The 21,053-nt window shown below is 42.8% G+C and overlaps 1 protein-coding gene across 2 annotated transcripts in view; it reads right to left on the reverse strand.

Moving 5' to 3' along the window:
- Positions 1-67: 67 nt before the first annotated feature.
- TBC1D8 (TBC1 domain family member 8) overlaps positions 68-21,053 on the reverse strand; it is a 49,004-nt gene continuing 28,018 nt past the window's right edge. For both annotated transcript variants that reach the window (XM_038134915.1, XM_038134904.1), the window contains exons 6-20: positions 17,538-17,745; positions 16,137-16,331; positions 14,724-14,906; positions 14,186-14,336; positions 12,925-13,139; positions 12,003-12,120; positions 7,655-7,940; positions 7,036-7,165; positions 6,656-6,754; positions 6,066-6,134; positions 4,491-4,731; positions 3,158-3,223; positions 2,456-2,545; positions 2,195-2,295; positions 68-1,026 (exon numbers count right to left, since the gene is read on the reverse strand). In XM_038134915.1, the coding sequence (XP_037990843.1) occupies positions 568-1,026; positions 2,195-2,295; positions 2,456-2,545; positions 3,158-3,223; positions 4,491-4,731; positions 6,066-6,134; positions 6,656-6,754; positions 7,036-7,165; positions 7,655-7,940; positions 12,003-12,120; positions 12,925-13,139; positions 14,186-14,336; positions 14,724-14,906; positions 16,137-16,331; positions 17,538-17,745 (2,611 nt within the window). In that variant the 3' untranslated portion in view covers positions 68-567. The remainder of the gene's footprint in view (positions 1,027-2,194; positions 2,296-2,455; positions 2,546-3,157; positions 3,224-4,490; positions 4,732-6,065; positions 6,135-6,655; positions 6,755-7,035; positions 7,166-7,654; positions 7,941-12,002; positions 12,121-12,924; positions 13,140-14,185; positions 14,337-14,723; positions 14,907-16,136; positions 16,332-17,537; positions 17,746-21,053) is intronic.

Genomic DNA, 21,053 nt, shown 5'->3' on the forward strand with positions numbered 1-21,053 from the left:
TTTAAAGCAGCAGGGACTAAAGGCACTTAGCCTCCCTAAACCAGAAATACTGTCAATGCTAGTCTTGTACAAAAAGGGTTTATTGAAAAGTGCATGTTTTCACAGACCAACATCAGAAGCACAGTCCATGTACACTTAACATTTCAGCAAGACATAAAAATTGGAATACAATCAAATATATTAAAATAGTTTCAATTACCAGCATTGAAACAGTTCTCAGTATTAGTGCAAAAAAAAAGGCAACCAAAACAAACTGTGGACAGCAGATGAGGAGTGTTTTCCTCTGCTTAAAAAAAGACAACTGGAGCCAGCCTCTGCTCTCCCAATGCAGAAGAGGGCTTCAGTTCTTCACACTGTAGACAGATGTTTCCTTTTACATTCAAAACAAGAACATAATAAGTCAATGGCACAAAACAAACCTACACACCCTTTTAGCTTTTAAAGCTCTTAAACTGAAAACCAGAGACTCAACAAACTGTATACCAGAAGTCCACTGCCAACTGAAAGCCTTTTACAGTATGTCCTTTGGCATAACTTCAGTGCATTTCATGTTTTATATATTTGCTGCTACTGCATGCTAGGTTTTGCATGTTCACTCCGGGACTGGCAGCTCATTCCGTTTGTTCTGAGACTGTATTGATTCAGCTTTGCATTCTCAAGCTTTGGTTTCAGTTCTAAGGGTTTTTCAAAGAAGTTAACTAATGATTGTTCAGTCAAGAGGGAGGCTAAAATATGTTCAAAAGAGACAGTCCAGTCCCCTTCAGTCACAGGTGAAGGTTGAGAGTCTTTGTGAGGGGTCTTCACAGTGTCAGTAAAAACAGCATCCTGGTCTGAAGCAGAGGCCTCGGGCTGTAAGTCCTCGGTGAACTCATCTGAGCCGCTCCCCAAGCTGATGCTCCTTTGTCCTACTTCTCCAATCTGAAGTAACAGTGTGGTCACAGTGGCAATGGCTTGATACAAATCATTCTCCTCTGGATCTTCGTGAAACATGCTATACAGTGTTTTGCAGAACTGAATGAACTCCTTCTGTAAAAGGATGAAAAATGAGCATCAAAGTCCTGAACAGCCACGCTAAGGATCACTGCAGGAGTCAGGCAGGGCACGGTAGTGCAAAGGCAGGTGGAATGCTGTGTACGTTTATATGTTCTTTTATAACTTCTGCCTGCTTTTAAAAAACTGTTAGAGAAAGGAAAGGGAAGAGGGCAGTGAAGTCTTCTGATGTCCTGATGAAGGAAATCAGGACCTGCCGGATGATCTACGGGCAAGTGAGAGGCAAGGCAAGGGAAAATCCCTTACTGGTGGCTGCGACACCAAAGTGGGTTACAACCAATGTAGCTATCCACAGGCCTGCAGGCAAGCTTCCCTTCTGTTTCTCTCCCCTCTTTCCCAGCTCTTCTAAAACAATTCAGAGATCTTCCCCTTTTGTCTCTCCCTTGCTCACCCATTTCAGGTGGTTATCAGGCTACAGACAGTGTCTCCATAGATCCCACTGGGAAGTTGTGAGCCCTCAGAGAAATTATGCCTTGATGAGATCATGAGCCCCTGCAGAGCTGACAGGCTAGGTGTATGCCACCCATTTAAAACTTCATTTAGCAACGCAAGCACACATGGGATTCTGGGGGCAGTCCATCTTTCTTTGCATGTCTGTACATTTGTTTTATTAGTATGGGGCCTTTTCCCTCCAGTAGCTTTCCTTATGCCAACAACACAGAAAGCTACTGGCATTAGGAAACAGATGGTAAAACTGACAGCCTTCAGCTGTCTTCCTGCAGTTCTAGTCAGTGTTCGGCTAAGACAGGGCAAGTTCCAGGTGTGGTGGACTAAGAAGTTACTGCTTTGGTGCAGAGGAGGTATGGGAAAACAGAATAAAAATGTGCATTCTAGGGAATTCTTCGGCTTAGGAGGAGGCCTTTTTCGAGCCTGCATAAGCCTGTTTGCTTGCATGTTCCGCTGCAGGTGAGGGTGAGTCTGAAATTCTATTCACCACCCAGCCTGAACTGCTAGGAAGGTAGTTTTTTGAAAGTTTCTAAGCACCTGCTCCCTGAATCAGAGGAGCCCAATCCTCAATGCCTAAAGGACTGAATCCAAGTTCAGGCTGCAGTTACACTTCATGACAGAGAGTCAAACTTGAATTCAATAATTTCATTTTGAGTACACTTTTTGAAAAACAGAGTACAGCTTCTAAGGTACATACCTGGCTCATTTTTGGCAATTCCTTTTCAGTTTTAGTATCCTTTTCTTTAGCTAGATCCTTCAGCATCTGCTTCAATTGCTTTTGGTAATCTACTGCATCACCTTTTTGGAGCAGACATAAAAAGGAGAATTCATTTTCAAGCCACTAGAGTAAATTTACATTTCAAAATAAACCCCAGAGAGCAGAGATAACATGGTAGGGATCACAAGTGGGAAGTTGGTTATCTCATGCACTCACAAGAGAGAACCATTCTGGACATACCATTTGATTTTCCAATGACCAGTGGTCTTGATGTTGACAGCAAAGGATTCTTTAATGGTGATTGGCTGTCTCGTTCATTTTCTGTGAGAGCTGTCCAAGAAATGTGACAAATTTAATCCTTTGAATTTGGCATGATGGTTATTTATTTTTCTAAAATTTACATACTTGAAGAAAGCGATGTAATTGTGCAAAGATGTTTTGCAAACGCTTTCAAGGGATGTCACAAAATCATACTGTAAAATGTTCCTGTAAGACTGGTGCTGCACTTGGAAGCTTGCCAAGAACTGCACATTTAATTAAAAACTTTGCAAAGAGAACTACCACAGAATTTTGTCACCTAATCAAAACTGGATCAAGATATACAAGGAGATGTCTAGTGTACATGGAGTACAAGCCATTCAAAAACATTCAGTTTGTATTTTGTCTGGAAGTAATCATATAATTGGCTGAAGATTCAGAAGATCTCTGAATGCAACAGATGTGTGAGCTTTGACATTGTAATCTATAAATTTAATCCAAAAAGGTTCCATTTGTAATTGATGGAGTAATTTGTAAAATGCAGTGACTGTAACTAGAAATGCCCATCCTGTATGTTCCAAGCTGGAAGCAAGCAAGATGGGGTTCTTCATTAAGCAGCTTTTTCCCAAAAGCAAGAGATTTTTTTGGGAAACTGAGTTATTCATTTCCTTTCAGATTTCTTACCTGGTGGGATATGCAGCTTATATAGTAACTTTATCTTTTCATTCATTTCTCCATTGTACATAACATCTGCAAGCAAAATAAAGAACAAGAAGGAAGTGAACCAGAGCTTTTACTTCCAGAGTTTAAAATAAATCAGGCATGTCTCTGTGCACAAAGGATAATTGTTTACATGGACAATAAACATACGGCCAGTGTATAACTTCAGGTTGTGCCTGTCAGTGAGGAACAGCAGGTGACAGCCATCTGTTTTGGTCTTTGTTCTTGTGAAACAGACCGGGAGCACCTCACTCTGTGGAGCTTCAGCATCATTTAAAAATATCAAGGAGGATGGCAGGGAATCTAGTAAAGGCTGCTTGCTGCCACAGATTTACAGAAATGTGATAGGGGGGAGACAGATAATGTTGGGGACGTCATATATACTAATATGTATGATATTCTTACATATTCTTAGTATTTCTCCCCTTCAGCCCTCACTACTGTTCTACAGGGTAAGCCCAAAGGAGGAAACTTGTTTCACATGTAATACAATTCACATTTTCAATGACCAGTAAAAATTGGAGTCTAAACTTTCAAATGCACTCAAATACTGTGCAGAACTTTAAATTAAAAGTTGTATCCCTCTAAGAATCAAATAAAAAGAGAATACAGAGTGCCTTAGTGTTCCCATTAAAAAATCTAAAAATCCTAAGTGCAAAGAATACGAAATCACTGATTTTTATTGAAGCTTTGAATTTCATTTTTTTCCACTTGAGGTCAGACATCAGTTGAGATCTGCCACTTCCTCTCCAGCCAGATTTTGGACAGGCAGTTTCACCTATTAGGACAGCTGGTGGCCTCAAGACCAGCCCTAGCACAGCCCTCAGTCACTGCTGGCCAGATTTTTTTTTTGTTCTGCTTACTGCCAACAGGCAAGGCAGGCAGCAGTCAGCTGTGTAAGGTGAAGTCTCCAAGAAGCAGTTTTAAAGAGGTACATTGAGATTTCAGAGGTATACTCAGAGCAACAACTTGGTAGAGAGGATTTCCCAGCATTCTGTGCAGACCCAAGTGTAATTCTTCACTCATACAAGATTTTCAACAAAATTACAATTTGTAATTTTTGTCTGAGAAATCAAACATTCTAATACAACATTCAATCATGTCCTCAGGCTGTCTTTTAAATTAAATTGACTTCAGATGATTGAAACACAAAAAAATCAGTAAAGGTCACTGATGGGGGTAATTACAAGCCCTACAAACCATCCTCTCTGCCAGTTAGGTGGCACTCCAACACTCTTGTCTCCCCACGTGCCACCCCCAGCTCTGCCCCCCGGCCCAGCCCGCAGGGAGCCGATACCCAAGCAGCTGGCGAGCCCCTTGAACTCGATGAGCCGGTCCATGTTCTCGTCCAGGAGGCGGAAGGTCCTGTGGGCGAGGAGGTCGGTGTGCTCCCCGCAGGTCCAGGGCGAGAGCAGGCGGTAGAGGCTGGCGAACTGCTGCGCGTCGATGCGGTACTGCTCGGCGTACGGCCTGCTGGGGTCGTGGCGCTCCGGCACCGCGCTCCTGCTTTCCCAGTAGCACCTGATCAAGTGTTCCCTCTAGGAGGAATCGGACACACGAGAGCGGTTGGTGCGGGGCGCGGCAGCAGAGAGCACGACCAGCAGAAAAAAGCGTTCACATCAAACTATGCTGTAACGTGCTCGAAATTCGCTCTGTGCGAGGTGTCAGATACCAAGACTACTCCTGTGTGAAAAAGCAAATCTTTCATCAGAGCAGCCAGCCACTCTCACAATTTCTGGTGGGTAATTAATAAATATGAAGGGAGACAGGGCAGATTATTGAAAAAAATCACTGTGGGCTACTGAAACTCTGTTTTATCACATCTGACCCAAGATGTTCCTTAGCAGCCAAAGGTACAGAGGGGAGGGTCACCTCTGTAAAAAATATGGAGTAAGCGCAGACTTGACCTGCTCATTTATTCTCTCTTAGACCTCTCCATTTGGATACTGCAGCATTAGTCTTCTGTTAGGGACAGGCAAAACAAAGAGTCTCAACAAAGCAAGCAAGCTGTCTCTGGGAGAGCAAAGGAAATAACAAAAAAGGAACCACTATCAGAAAATGAAACTGGGGGAGTGCATGCTAGTCAAAGATCAAAACCAGCAGTGAGGAACAGGAGGGAAGCACTGAAGAACAAGCCCCAGCAGCATCATCTTACAACCACTAATGGAGGCAGGATACAGCTGCTCTCGGTGACAAAGCTGTGTAACACTAACAACATACCACAGTCATATTTTCAGTATTTATGGCTATGAACAGTACACAGAAGAAATGGTCCATTAAGGGAAATAATTACAGCTTGGACCTCTAAATCAAGTATAGTTGTATAAGCTTAGATGTCCCTGTCTCCAACTTTATTGTAAGTTTTATCGAATATCAGCTTGACAGAAAGGAACTGAAACTGCTTTTAGTTTTAAAAAAAAAACAAAAAACAAACCTGTGAGAAAATTTGGAACACATGGCAAGAACACAAGGTTGTGGGGTTTGGGGTTCTTTTTCCCCATGGAGAAAATAGTCTGTCTTTAAAGAGCATTTAGAGAGCAGGATTTAAAAGCACTGCCAAGTTCCCAATGAGCACAGCTACATTTTTAATTTATTCTGCATGTGAAATTTAACAGAAGCTAGCTTGTCAGGGACCATTTCCAAGCAGAAAGTTAGAAAGAATCTTGGGAGCAGTTCTCTGAACAATCAGTACATTACTGTTCCTCTTTAACAACTGCACAACCACAGAAAGGACAAAATGGCAGGATCCCACCCAGGGAGCACAGCCCAGGCAGAGGACGGGAGCTCAGTGCTGCACTGCCAAGCAACAGCTGGAAGTTACACCCAAAGAAGCCTCAGTGAGGTGCATCCCCTGCTTTTCAGGGAGACCAACCTTGAACAAGTCATACAATTCCTCTAAATCTTCAGGAAGAATTGAAACATCTGGGATGACAACTCGGAGCTTAAAAAGAAAGAAATTCACGTTAGTGACATCACTGACACAGGCAGGCTCACGAGCTGTCCTTGGGAGGAACAGCTGAAAACCACTATTAAAAAAATCTTTGCGCTGTTTCCCCCTTCTTTAGGTTCGCCAGTTGGACAGATCCATGAAAAGAGAAATCCCTCAAGGGCTATTAGCAACAAAGACAGGAAGTCCCTAAGCTACAGGTCACAGAGGCTGGGGAGGCATCGCAGGGTGCTGTCTCTCCTCAAGCTCTTCCCCAGGCATCTGCCAAGGGCCGGCCACAGTCACAGATAAGGTGCTGTGCTGGACAGTCCTGCAGTTGTTCAGAACTTTAAAGCCACCCTAAGCTACAATAATGCACATGGCTGCCAAAGAAAAACCATCAGCATCCCAGGAAAGAGTTTTTTGCAGAGTCAGCAATGGTTTTTCAAGACCTGGTGGCCCCTTTTTAAAAACTAAACCCATGTGTCTCCAGAGGCAATGCTGAGCTACCTCAGTCAAAGCAACACCCTGCTCACCACATTCTGCTTGGTTGTATCTTCATGGCTCTGCAGGACACGGATCCGGTGTTTGTACCGCATGTGCTCTATCTGTTCCACAGAGTGGTCTCCAAATTTCTGTAAGAGAGGAACAGCAGTTTACTATTTGCGTTGTATTTTATGATACCTGTATTAATTGGAAATGCGCTTTTAAAGTGCAGTGAGACCTTCAAGAAAAAGGCATACGCAGCCTCTAATTAATCTAGGTACTCATACTACACCTAGGCTTGTGCATGAGAGCACTTCAGTCATGGAATCTGTAAACATGTGTATTAACTTTCAAAGCATCCAAGCTGAATCAAACCTTCTTATTTAAACTTCTTACTTAACTGACTAGTAGATACAAAGAATTATTTTACCTCATAGGAGTCATGAATCAGGTTTGCTATTTCAGTCACTGGAGAGGGTTCTTGGTCGTCACTGAAGAATGCGTGGTGATTACCAATAGGTGGCAGAGGGCTTTCCTCATTTTTGACATGCTCTAAAAACCTGAAGAGAGGAAATATGTAAGAACATAGATCACATTGCACTGTGTTCTTCTCAATTCAAATATGCAAATAAGTCTTACGGCTCAGATATAGAAATAAACTGAGTTTTGGGCAAGCTAGACTTTTCAAAAGTTACAGCACTTGTGATTACTCATCTGAGGAACAGCAAGCCAGCCAAATGACTAAATGCTGCCCAAGGAAGAAAACTTCTGTCTCCTTGAAGTCTGGAGCAGGAAGCCCGTCAGTCTAGGGAAGGCACGGAGAGCAGCAGTAAATATTGCACACTGACGCAGGCGATGCATGTCTCGGCAGTGCCAGGAAATTTCACAGGACATCTCGTCCGACGTACAAAGCCATTGTTCAAGGCAGACACTGCGACAGCAGCAGCAGCAGCAGGGTGACACAGAAGGGCCCTGGTGCCTACTGAGCAATGCCTTTGTTTTAGGGCAGAACAGCCTGAGATGAAAGGAGCACTCCTGTGTGGCCATACCTGCTCAGGATCATCAGGGCCTGCCCGTCATCCTTGCTGTTACACAGATCCACAGCGTTGGCTTCCAGTATGGCCAAGCCCAGCTGGAAAATGGCTTTGATGCCATCATAGAAGAAGCAGTCCACAACATTCACAGCACTTTCCAGGGGCATGATGCTGAGGAAAAGGGTAAGGAACCAGGAAAGAGAGATGGAAGCTAGGGCTGTCAGATCCTTCATATGTTCAGCCAGCTCTGGAAGTTGCTCTTTTATAAGCTCTTCAAACACTGACTGGTCTACCTGAGCACCTACAAGTTATAAAGGAACAGCATTAGTCAGGACTGACACAGGAAAAAATATTTTTTAAGCTAATCACTGCTGTCAACTGTTAACTGCAAGACTTTCTTAAAATTTAAACAGGCAAGGTACACACACATCTACAATGAAAAATGCCATTATCCTCCTGCTGTGATCTCAGCCCAACCCTTGTGTCCATAAAGCTTACTGTACAACTTTCTGTAAAAAGTGTGTTAATCCTCCTAAGTGCCTTTAGGGTGCAATGAAACAGCAATAGCAGCAGCTGTTGGTCTTGGCTACAAAAGCACATAATAATTAAGTGCTAGCAAAACAATCTTAAAGCATTTATTGCTCCACTTGGGATCTATGCAGTAAAAATAAGACAGTACACATTCCTCTCTGATGTATGTACTCAAGCAAGCGGGCAGCAAAAGTTCATTTCTCAGCTCTCACTAAGAAAATGTAGGATGGAAGTCCAGATATGCCTACACACACCAAGCAGGAAGAATAATATTTACACGAAAGTACATGCACAGATACAAATATATACTTACAAGCTTATGTATCTACACATAAAGAACAAAAGATTTCTGCAATGCCCAGATAAAAGATTTCCTAACTGTTCCAACCAGTCTTTCCAAAAGGAGCAGATCTGGGCTCTGGTTTAGCTACTAGTTCAGTTCTGCTTTGTCAGCAGCTGTTACAGAATCAATGTCGTTTCTTCTCAATGAAGTGGACTGTGTCTACAAACCAAATTTGCCACATCAGGGCTTTGACCAAAGACACTGCAAGTTAAAAATATTCCTGAATACAAAATGCAGTCAGCTGTTCAATTATTTTGTCTTTCTGTTCAAGTTATTTCATTTCATAGTCCATATTCTGCTAATATTAGGACACAATTTTAATTGCTGAAACTTATATATCCCTAGCACTCAAAACTTCTGTTGTTCAAAAGCAGAATATAACCTGGACAATTTGTGGCAAAGAGCCAGCATCTTTTGGCTTTGCATCCAAATCACAGGGAAAAAATAGCTATGACATTTCTCTGTCTTAGAACCTTTCACATCAGGCCACAAAGAGCTTCTGCTGGTGGCTGAACAAACATTACAGCACCACAAATCAAAAATAAAAGCCCATGGACATCCAAAAAGCTTTTGAGAAACACATCAAGCATGATGCTTTGAGAAAAAAGCCTCCTGTAAGACTGAAGAAAATGAGAAAAACAGACTGGAGTTACTCAGAGGGCAATTTTTGTTTGGGTTTTTTAATAAGCTTAATGCAAACAATTTAATAGCCATAGTTAACACAGACACAAAAACCAGAGCTGGATTTAGAGGTATTTGAAGGAAGCCAGAGACAGATAGGCAAGACATATATAAATAGATCATTCTAGACTTAGAAACAGCACTAGCAAAACCAGAGCTTTAAAAGGAACATGCAGCACTGCCCAGATTTTTCATAGATCTTCTTATAATAAGTGCTGCCACTGTAGATGAAAGTCAAGCAGATGCATTAAAATGGACTTCTCTGTCTATTTTTTCATTAGGCTCCCAGAAAACATGAAATCTGAGCAAATGAATCTGTATTACAGCATGAGACCATAATGAGGTAGGAAAATACCAGGGCATGCACTTGAAAAATGATGACCTTAGATGCAAGATAAATGACATCTTCAGGACTGAAAAGGCAAATCAGAGAAATGAAATAAGGTTTTCAATGTTTCAAGAATTACAGTGTCAAGTTGACAACAGTCTAACAGGTAAAGTGAGGTAAGATGCCCTGCTGGTTTATGCAGGGGATGAAAAAGCCATGGTAATTGAGAACAGGATATGCCTGACCCTTGCCACCACTCTTGACCCATATACAGCTTGTTTCTATCTTGCACCTACCTGCCTATAATTTCCTCTATACATTGCAGAGACAAGAAGGACAGAGGGAATTCCTGAAGGAGGAGCCCTGGCTGCAGGCTTTTCCCATTTGCAAGCAGTGAAATAATGAAAAAGCTTGTGAAAGGTGCCAGAGCTGGCAAGGCTGAAGGAGGGAGATGAAAGTAAGAAGGTTGAGTGGGACTGAATTGCCTAAGTTTTGAAAGCAACAATTCTAACTAACTAACTAAACACACATATAAATAAATAGAAGATTTTCAAAGTCATAAAGAAAAGGTCTGAGACAAAAGGAAGCTAAGAAGGCCTGCTATAACCAAGGTCATTAATTTGGTAGCTGTTTGGACTGCAGAGATTACTGGCTGACACTGCAGAGGAAAAACAGTGACAGGCAGCAAGGTCAGAGATCACCAAAGTTATTGAGAGATCAAAATTTGGACTAACAGTATTGGCAGGGGGCACAAAGAGGAAAAGTTTGGTCTTGGAAGTGTTATGCAGGAAGAAACAATACAAAGTTTAGACAAGAGCTGGTTGCAAATCAAAAAAGAAGGTCGACTGAAATGCAGAGCCAAGAACACTAACTCAAGCAACAGGAACCAGAGGAGGGGCAGGGTGGAGAAGATCAGTAGCACCGATTTGGGCACGTTAAATTCTAGGGTAAAGCAGAGCTGCAGAAATTAATGCTCAGTGAAGCAACTATGCTGCAAAACTGCACCAGTGCCACCCAGCCAGGGAGAGCAGGGCAACTTCCAAACTGAATTCCTGGCTCTTCACACTGTGGTGAGCTATGGCAGTAGAGAGACGCAGCACTCTTTCCTTGGGATAAAGAGGGCCAGAAAACAGAGAGACAGGACAACCAAAACTTTCAGCACCTACACAATGTAGGCTGTAGCCATGGCAAGTGACGGGCAAGATACAAAGCACAAATCAAGAACAACTCAAGGAGGATATGGCTGGCCAGGTGAGACAACTCAGGCGAGCAGCAGAGAATGCTGCTTAAGGGCAGCAACCCAGCAAGCGTCAGAAAGTTATGAGTAATCCAAAGCACACTGTTGGTATCTAGAAATGCTTGAGTACTGATAGAGCTGTGTTTCTCTCCTTTAATCAAGGAAGGAGACAGACAAACATGGAAGTCAGTAATCAAAATAGGAGTTTAAAGTCATGTCTGGAGACAAGAAGAAAAATTCTGACAAGTTGGACAGTTACAATGCCCAGTCCACTAGCAGAAAATACCAACAGCATTCAAAGCACCACAAAACATGCTAAGCATATGGCTAAACTTTGGAATAACTCAGCTTTAACTTACCTTCTTACCAGTTCAGTGACAAGACAGAAACTGAGCAGTGACACAGTGTCTAGAGAGAGGAATGACAACCCCATCCTTCAAGGAAAAGACTGGAAATCTTCTCAAGTGTCTCTTTCCACTCCACGGGCAGCACAAGAGTGCCCAGACCATTTCTAGCTCCCAGAACCACTACTGCCAGGGATTTGCTCCTATCCTCACTTCCTCACACCTGAGCCTGGTCCCTCTCTTTGCCACAGCAAGGGTGTAACAGCAGATGCTGCAGCTACAGGCTAAGGTTAGCATTAAAAAGGGAATAGCTACCAAACATTTCTGTAATTGAAAGAAGTGACTGCAAAGAACAAATACTGCTTAGCCCCTTTATTTCTGTGCATTAGGCAGTCTGCACAACGATCTTAAAAATAATGGCACTATAAAGGAGCCACAGCACACACAGTGCATGGCAGAGGAACTTGTATCAGCTCTCATTACAAAGGGCTAGTGTAGATGCAAGCCTGCATTGCTTCAGCAGCCAGGCAATTCAGACAAAGCAGATCTTTGCTACGTTCATCTTAAACAGGCTGAGTCTCTAACACTGCACACTCCTAGCTAAGACCCACAAGCTCTTCTATTTATGTAACAGCCAAAGGTGTCATGACCTTCTGACCAACAGGAAAGAAAAAAACAAACTGCGAAGTTGAGCATGTGTTTAGAGATCATGCAGCTCAAACCCTTCAGACCAAAACCAATCCTTCTGAATCTGAGCAGCCACTGCTGCTGTCCCTGCACACCACACAAGCAGGTGGAGCACCTCATCCGTGGAGTCTGGACCCCAGCTGACCCTGAGCATTTTCCCCACCCCTGTGCCATATGGCTGCCCCTCTGCAGGACAACGAACACGAGCTCACCTATCACTCGGTGGTTGAAGTAATCCGGCAGCATCCGCTCACACACAGCAACCAGCAGCCAAAAGGCTTCTTCCTCTTTGGCATACAGCAGCAACACGGAGGTCAAAATATTCATAGACTTACCAGGGCAAAGAAGAAAATGGGATTTGTTAGAGATAGCAAATCCTACTGACAGGAGCTCAACTGTGGCTATTTTTATAGAAAGTAGCCTAACAGGATGTAAAGAACTAAGAAAAAAACAGCAAGAGAGAATACACAGCAAATACATAATTGCAACTCACAGACATAGCAGGTTTTCCAAGCTTATGTATACTGCTTTTCTTAAGAGCAAAGGAAACAAGGGAGAAAAGCACAGTACTGGATTTGCCAAGATACAAAGCAGATAACTGATACTGCAAGATGTTTTGGGGCTGCTTTCACTGCCCCCTATTCCAGTATCAGGATCGCTCTGATGTTAATCAGAATTCAAGGAGCTGACTAGCTAGTCAAACTACTTTCATCATTTATCATCAGTTTTGGAAGAAAGTGGCAGAAAGGTTCATTAAGCCTGTGCCCCTGTGCACTACATAAAATCTCATCTGTGCAGGCCAATTCGCCCTGCACTGCTTCCAAGTATTGTCCAAGAAATGCCCTTTTCAACAAACAGAAGCATCAGAAACCATTTTTTCCCTTCCTGTAACTATAAATGCAGTTTGCAAAATGCTGAAGGAATACCGTTGGTAGAACAGAGCCTTTTGGTGAGACTATGTAGTTGTTTTCCAGGGAAAAATGACATTTAATATCTAAAATTATGTACTTTTCCAACTAAAAGGTCTTTATTTATAAAAAGCAGCACTAAAACCACTCACAAGAGAACAACAGAGAGTGGGAAGAAAGGGAGGCGGCAGCAGCAGGGAGCATGATCCTGCTGGGAACTTCTCACCTGGCAGTATCCTATTTTGGGGTTCCTGTGCGCGTACGCCGTGAGCACCCTCCTGAGGGCGGCAATCCCCGTCTCGCTCTGGAAGGCCGGGTGCTCGGGCAGCGAGCGGTGCAGGTCCCGCTCGATCTCCTCGGTCGCCATGCAGCACTTGCCCATGGATGCCTCCACCAAATGTACGTAGTACCCAGGATGCGAGGCGAGATCCGTCTGGGCGTCTGAAGGCAGCAGGAAGGGAGAAAGAGGAAGATGGGAGCGGATAAGGACGATGCTAAACCTAAATGTTGTGGGAATTACTGCTCAAAAGGGTATAAGCAAGGTGGTTTTCCCCAAGGTCTGTGAATATCCAGACCTAAAAGACAAAGCCCTAGCAGAATACATGTCTTAAAAACTAAGTATTAGCAAAGCTTACATGACACAACATCATTCAGAACACTTGGACTGAGCAAAAGATGTCTCCAGTAGAAAGTATTGGTTTGGGTTGAAAGTACTGGTTAAAGATCATCTCACTCCAACCCCCCTGCTATGGGCAGGGACACCTTTTACAAGACCAGGTTGCTCAAAGCCTTCTCCAGCCTGGCCTTGAACACTTGCAGGGATGGGACATCCATAGCTTCTCTGGGCAACCCCTTCCAAGTGTCTCATCACCCACACATATTACTGGGAGGAATGTACTCAGCACTGTTCACATCCTTCAAGGAGGAAAAGCTCCACATTTACAAATGTCTGAATATGCCATGCATTGGATTAAGGACTAAACTTGAGATCACATGGTAGGCACATTCTGGCTCTGCCATATCTGTCAATGAAATGAGTTGTTTTTTCCATCTCCAGTTTCTGTAAGCCCTGCCAGCACTCAACGAGAAGCAGGAGCAGGTCTGCCAACTTTGAGACTGTCATTATTTTGCAATAATCTGATTTGTCTAGAGCTAACTCAGTATTTACGCTACAATCTAATTGCTGCTTGAAGATGAACATTGTTTTGTGAAAACATGATGCTAATTTTAAATTACATAGATTACAAAGATGTTATTTTGATTCTTCTGTACATCATATGATATCATCCTGAGGTAAAACTTTTACAGATCTATCTGGGTACTTCCTTGCATATATTAGTTCAGTTCAGATCATGTCTTTTCCTTAAGCAGCATCACAGGTTCTATGTAAAGGACATTTAATTGCCCTTGAGAGATTTCTTGCATAAATGTTTTGCCATCTCCAGAATCAGATGATGCCTACAGCCAACATTTCTAAGCATGCCCACCTGAGAAAAGCAGCCAGAGTTTGCCTCTTAAGGATTCGGGAATTCCCATAGCAACAAGTTTTCTGATTTTCTCGGTGCGAAACATGCAGACGGATCTGCCGTACTCTACGAAATGGTCATCCCACAGGCTCTCTTTGATTTGCTCCCTAGACTGGGAATGAGAAGATATATTTAAAAAAAACAAAACCACCACATCCATGTGAGACTTGGTAAACAAAAGCATTTCACATATTAGAAATTCCACAAGGTATTCCATTACCAATAGAAATGGGAAGTCTGCTCTAGGGACTTTTGACTTTCCCCACTTTGCATATCTATTTCACCACACAGGGATAAAAATTATTAATATTCACCAGACTGAAATGGGGGTAGGAAGAAGAAAAAAATCCAACCAAATAAAAAAGCTGTTGTCCCATATCTAACTTCTCCAACCAATACAGAGTGCATTTTACTAAAAACATCTATCTGTCTGAATATAACCCCAGCTTTTTAAAAACAAAACCTAAAACTCCCAACAGCTTTCCCAAATGTTACATACCTTTCCAAAATCAAGGCCCGGCATTCCTGACTGATGAAAGTCTGACCTTAGTGCTTCTGCATTGAGCAAGTAATTGTTCTCCTTTTCACATTCACTTCTCTCTTTCCCTTGTGAAGCTTCTGTTCCCAGACAGGCAGGCTCATCATCCCCCATCGTGCACATGGATCCGAAGGCAAGGCTGTTCTGCAATGCCAAATCAAAGTGGTAATGACTGAAAAGGCTAAGAACTACATCCTCAACTGTCCTCAAGACAGAGGTGGGTTACCCTTTGCCTTTTGCATCAAAACCTTTAACACCTTTCACGAAGAAAGGTCTTACTCAAGACTTTATACAAATTGTCATTCATTTGCATGTCAGGAAACGGGTTGTTACTTTAAAACAAAAGTTGTTAACCCATTCTAAGTGTCCTCGATGAAGAGCTACCCAACAGTCTTCTACAAAAAGAAGACAAATTCCAGAACAATTTAGGTTGGAGAGGACTATTGTTTTCAATGCCCTGCTCAGAGCAGGAGCCCTCAGCCCTGGTTGCTGGAGTCTGTGCCCACTCAAGCTGAGCAGCTCCAAGAAAGCAGAGTGCACTGCCACTCTGGGCAGCCTGGTCCAGCTCTGCCCAACCATGAGGGGAAATGTCTCTTTTTACCTATTCAGATTTTAACTTGCTAAATCTTGAAGCTGTGGCTGCTTGTCTTTCAACTGGTATATTGAAGAAGAGTTTGCCTTTGTCTTCCAGCTCACCACTATTTGGCAGAAGACTGGCTGAGGAAGCCCTGCTCCCTCCACCTCTCCTTACAAAGCATGTGCTCCAGCCCCTGACCATCTTATAGCCCTCCACTAGATTTACTCCAAATTATCAATGCTTTTCATGTGTAATTGAGCAGAGTCAAACCTGGACACAGTATTCCTGATCAGCCTCATAAGGGCTGAATAAAAGGGAACAGTAACATTCCATGACCTGCTGGTTACAATCCTGCCAGTACAACCTGACATGGGGTTGTCCCTCTGCATTGTAAGAGCACACAGCTGACTTACAGGTTCAACTTGTTCATGACTCCTCCTCCTTTCCACACAGCTGTTCTCCAACCAGCCAGTCCCCAGCCTCTCCTGTCACACGGGCTTATTTTGCCAGGTTTCACATTTGCTTTTGCTGAACTTCTTGAGGTCTCTATCAGCCCATTCCTCCAAACTGTGGAGGTCTCTGTGAAGGGCAACCCAGCTGCCCATCACAGTCCCTGCTCTCCCCAGCATGTCAATCACAACTATGCTGTGAGTGTCCTCTATCCCACCAGCCAGGTCTTCAAAGGTGGCATCAGATAAGCATTGGCTCAAGATCAATTTGGGAGCCTCCCAAATAGGGCAGGAGAGAGGAATAATGGATAAACATATTAAATTAACAATAAAATAAAAGTTCAGTACCTGATTGTTATTTTGCAAGTTGTTGCAGTGCAATGGGTTGCTGGAGTTCACCTCTTTGAGCCTCTGGAGCAGGTTCTCCACCAAAGTATCCCGGTCCTTCAGCTCAATGAACTGAAAGGCTGTCTTACTCCTGATGCTAACAATGATGGGATTAGGGAGAAGGCTTGTGTCCTCCATCTTCTCTATACTGATTACCTTTTCCAGAGACATTACAGAAAACACATTAGGCACTACATCCACAAAAAGATATTCAAATTTTCTACATGTACCAAAACACAGCATATCACAGGCATGCTTTAAATGTGGTTATTCATACTGGCTTTCCTTGATCAAACACATCCTACTGCCTGAAGTTCATGGTCTCTCTGGAAGCTCAAAGCAGATGCCAAAAAGTATCCCATATGCCTTCTTTCTTTCCTAAATTACTTTGCATCCCATTTCGAAACAGTAGACTGAGGGAAAAGATAAGAAAGGGGTGTATGATTTAAAAAAAATATTTATAAAAGGATCAACTTGATCAAATTCTGCGTCAGAGGAGGAAATTTACTTTCCCACCTTTGAAAATGGGGAAAAATAGTTGTTTTGTTAATTTTCATTAAGTATACAACACTGTTCTCATATTGTTTTCTGTTTCTGTAACAGTGGAAGGTAAGTTGCTACAGTTATGATATGATTTGGATGTTACTCTATTATTAGTCCAGGATGAAAGGAAAGCTTTAATTAAGAGATCATAACAGCCTTGTATTCACAGCAGATAAGGCAGGTGTTAGCTGACAGCTTCCTTCTCCTGTTCTATTCCCACCACCTTCCCTTGTGCTCTCCCTCCATTTAAACTTGTCTATTGATTTCATGGAAATTTATCAGCCCATCACTGCATGCATAGCATCCCCTCTTTCTCTCTGCCCTGCAGCTTGGCAAAGTATCCACAAGATTGTTTAGGGTTTGCTATGGAAGGAGAGCTCAACACTTGTGTTGATCCCAGGCAAGGATACTTTTGCATTGCTGGAATGGGTCCAAGCCAGTCTCCATCAACATCAAGCTGGATGTACGTGTTTGTGGAGCTGGGAGAGGGAGGCAAACTATAACATCACCCTGCAACAGGAGAGGAGCCCCATCCAAATCTTGGGCCAAGCAGACTCTGTTTTTGCAGTGTTGTGTCCTGCTGCATTACCTGTCCATACTTCACTTTGAGGATAGTTTTGACTCACCCATATTTTTAGGAGCTCAGGCCCCAATGAGTCCCAGAACAAGCTGTACAACAATCCTGTAGGCAGGACACACACAAACATCCTACTCTTTTTCATCAAACAATACTTTGTCAAGGTAAGTGAAGTGGCAGTGGAAGCTTAGGGTAGAAAAAGGCAGATAAGGACCCAAAATTAAACAAACAAAAAACTCTACCTCTCTGAGTGGGATGATAACAGTGCAGCAGCCATTTTCTTTACTGGCAAAACAGATATAACTGTCTGAAGTATACATGGTCCCCGCTGTGTGACAGCGACTGAACGGCGTCCAGAGAGAGCAGTCCACGACTTCGTGCAGCTTCTCCTTCCTGGGCAATCTGAAGAAGGCCCGAAAGAATTCATTCTGTGCTCTGGCTTCAAGATCCCTTAAGAAAAAGCAGCAAGAATGAATCACAAGATCCTGAAAGCCAGGACATGCAGTGTGAGGTTAACTTTTCTTGTTGGCCTCACCAAGAGCTAGGAATACAGAATGAAAACACCATGCACAGCAATCTTCAGTGCCTATGTGAACAGAGCACTGTAAAAGCAACTTTGGAATTTGTTACAAGGAAAACATTATCAATAACTGCTTGTTTAACAATAAGGTCAAAAGCAACTAGTATAGTAACTAGGAAGGGAAAGGACACTAATTTGAATCAGCTGTTTTGCTGGTTTGGGTTTTTTTTACATTACTTTTTAACCCTGCATTTTCTATGGCTGCTGTATGACTTCACAGACTCCAAGAGTTACAAATTTCAGTGCCCAGGAGACAACTAAATCTTTCATCTGATGAACATATATTGAGCAAGGGAGATTAGCCTAATGTTCCTTGTTTCCCTTCACAGTAGCATTACCAACATCACCCCAGGGACTTGCACCTGCACCCAAAAGTAATGCATTTGCTCAATGACAACCTCCAAAGCGGTCAGTAATAGAAGTGTTAATGATGGTGGCATTTACATGATGGAATCCTCAACTTGCAGAGGTATCAGCCTCAGAGAGCCCTCAGAACAGTTTCAAAATGCAAAACAGTTTCAGGTCACAGACTCAGTTGGGAATAACAGCACCAGCCACACTCAGTTTGAACTTGGCCTCCTTCCAGCCACCCATACACATTTGTGTGAAAAGTTTAAATAAATGAAACTTCCATTACTGAGCCATGGTTATACAGACTTGGCTTTGGGGACTTATTTTTCTTCTCCTTTCTTAATGAAGAAGCCTGCAGTAATTTAGAGAACTATGCAATTACATTATAAACAGGCTATGGCTATTAGCTCACCACCAGCAGCTCCAGAAACATTAGGGCTTAAATTCTATTATTTTCTTTACTACAAGTAAATTTTTCCTAGCATGATTCACCTTAGGGAAAAGGAAAAAAAAAAGGCAAAAAAAAAAAAAGGCTTGATTTTGTGCCACTGGAAGAATTTAAAGCGTGGGCTGAAGCACAACAGGGAGTGGTACCTTGGTGCTGTAAATCCCCTCTCCACTCCTTCCTTCACCCACCTCTTCTGCAGACTTCTTCTACCCCAGCCCTGTTCCCTGTTAAAATATATGTTGAAACAAATGAAGCCACTGCCTCAATAAGTAAATAATTTTTTTGTTTGGGTTTTGGGTTTTTTAATTTAGTTTGATCCATAGAAAAAGACATAGCCGGGTGAAACAGGGAGGAAGACAATCCAGGACAAACTGAGACCTGAGAAGGGAGGATCTGTATCTGCAAGCAACAGAAAAGACAGATTGCGCTCAACCAGCGTTCAGCTTCTGTTTCCTTCTCAAGCATTATCTTCCTTAATAATATTATCCAAAAAAAGCAGCCAAATAGTCTCCTGTTTTTTCACAGAGAACAAAGAGAAACCCTCTTTGTGAAGAAAGACAAAAAGGTTGCTCCTGAGCTGAAATTCCACAGCGAGAGTAACTCTGGAAAGTGCCTGCAGCGACCTACTATTGTGACAAAGCTGGATCAGGATATGCCTCCTAGTTAACTCACCACTAAAATATTTTCCATTTCTGCACAGCACAGATGAATGCTGCTGATAGCATCCGAAGTCAGGTCTGGTAGAGCTGTGCTCTCCTGCTATTGTGCTGCAAGGTAAGAGCCTCCCAGCATCTACTTGGTTGTGAAGATTTCTTGACCTTTATGTGAAAAGAGGCTTTATACAGAAGAGTGGGACCTCTATTGAGGCACTGTCTGTTATTTAAGAGCTGACTGTTTCCTATGCTCCAAGATCTGAAGCTTCTGAGTTTTCAGGATTTTCCTGCATTTCCTGGGGCTGTGGGCTCCGCATGCAGGGTCTTTCAGACAACAAACCTCAGGAGTCTAAGCTGAAGAAGAATGCTATTAGTCACATCTGAAACTAAGTAAATTCACCAGCACTCTATCCACCCCCACTCACCCTTGGAAGGCTGCCAATCCCAACATCCCTGGAACTGCCTGTCCCCCCATGACTCACACACAGGCTCACCAGGGACACCACAGAGAACACATCACAGCCAGGGCTGCCCCAGAAACAAGTGCTCAAATGGGCCAGCCTGCTGGGAGGAGGGATCCCGGAATAAAAAATGGTAGCAGAGGGACAAGATGCTGTCAGCACCTACCACTGTGGGCTCAAACAAGAGGTTTTATTACAAAGTCGAACACCAAGAATATATTTCCTGTTAAGCAAGCAAATTCTTGGGCATAAAGGTTTCCCTTCATAAACACAGCCAAACAAAATTAGAGTTGGTTAAAAAAAACCCCAACCCTACAACTCTAAAAAACCCACATACAAATTTAGCTCCTAAAACAAGGCAGGCAAATGTTTAAATACGATACAACAAAGATGGCCCATGTCACCAAGTCCCACAGCTTCCATTTAGAGTTTCACAAGACCTCCAACACCAAACAGAAACACAATCTTTCTTCTTGCACCCCTACCTGTTCGAAAATTTCTACTCTTGCTTAACTATTTCCAAGTTTTTAAGCAAACGCAGCATCCTGAGTGGTACTTAACTAAAAAAAGGAAAGCTATCATTATGTAAAAATAATGTTTATTGAGTATTTACACAAGCATCAGAAGAATAAAAGGCAATAAGATGCAACTGCCTTGTTCCCTACTTTTCAAAAAACTCAGCAATTCCTTCTGAGTACAGCTCCCAACTTGCATGTTATGGGATCATGGACTGCCTCCAACTCCAGCACTTCAAAGTGAATGGCAAGCCTGAACTGCAATAATTCCTCGTGCATGACCCCCACGTTACCTTCCAAGAGCTTTAAATTAAAGGAAATAACACACACAGGACTAACAAAATGCGTAAAAGCATCAGGATGCTAAAAATGCTGCCCTCACTGTCAAATGTTTTTCTGTGCTTTAAATCCAACAGAAGCCAACTTGGCAAGATTTCAGCTCTGCTGAGTCACTTGTTGCCTATCTAAAATCTAAACAGCCTTGCTGACCTCTTGCTTTAAGAGACAGGTTACTAGACTCTTCTTACTATTGAGACTCCAGAAAGTAAGATACTTTGGAAATAACACATCCAACAATATATGTCTTGTTTTTTAGAAGAACTGCTAAATTTATGTGGGAAGAAAGGCTTCTTATAAGCAAGTCAGGAGATGTTATCTGAGAAGAGCCAACATGGACTTGTCAGGACACATGTAAACTGAACATCATTCCCTTACACAGCAGGAACACTAGACTTGTAGATGAAGGAGCTG

The sequence above is a fragment of the Motacilla alba genome, chromosome 1, assembly GCF_015832195.1.
Source record: "Motacilla alba alba isolate MOTALB_02 chromosome 1, Motacilla_alba_V1.0_pri, whole genome shotgun sequence".
NCBI classification, from domain to species: domain Eukaryota; kingdom Metazoa; phylum Chordata; class Aves; order Passeriformes; family Motacillidae; genus Motacilla; species Motacilla alba.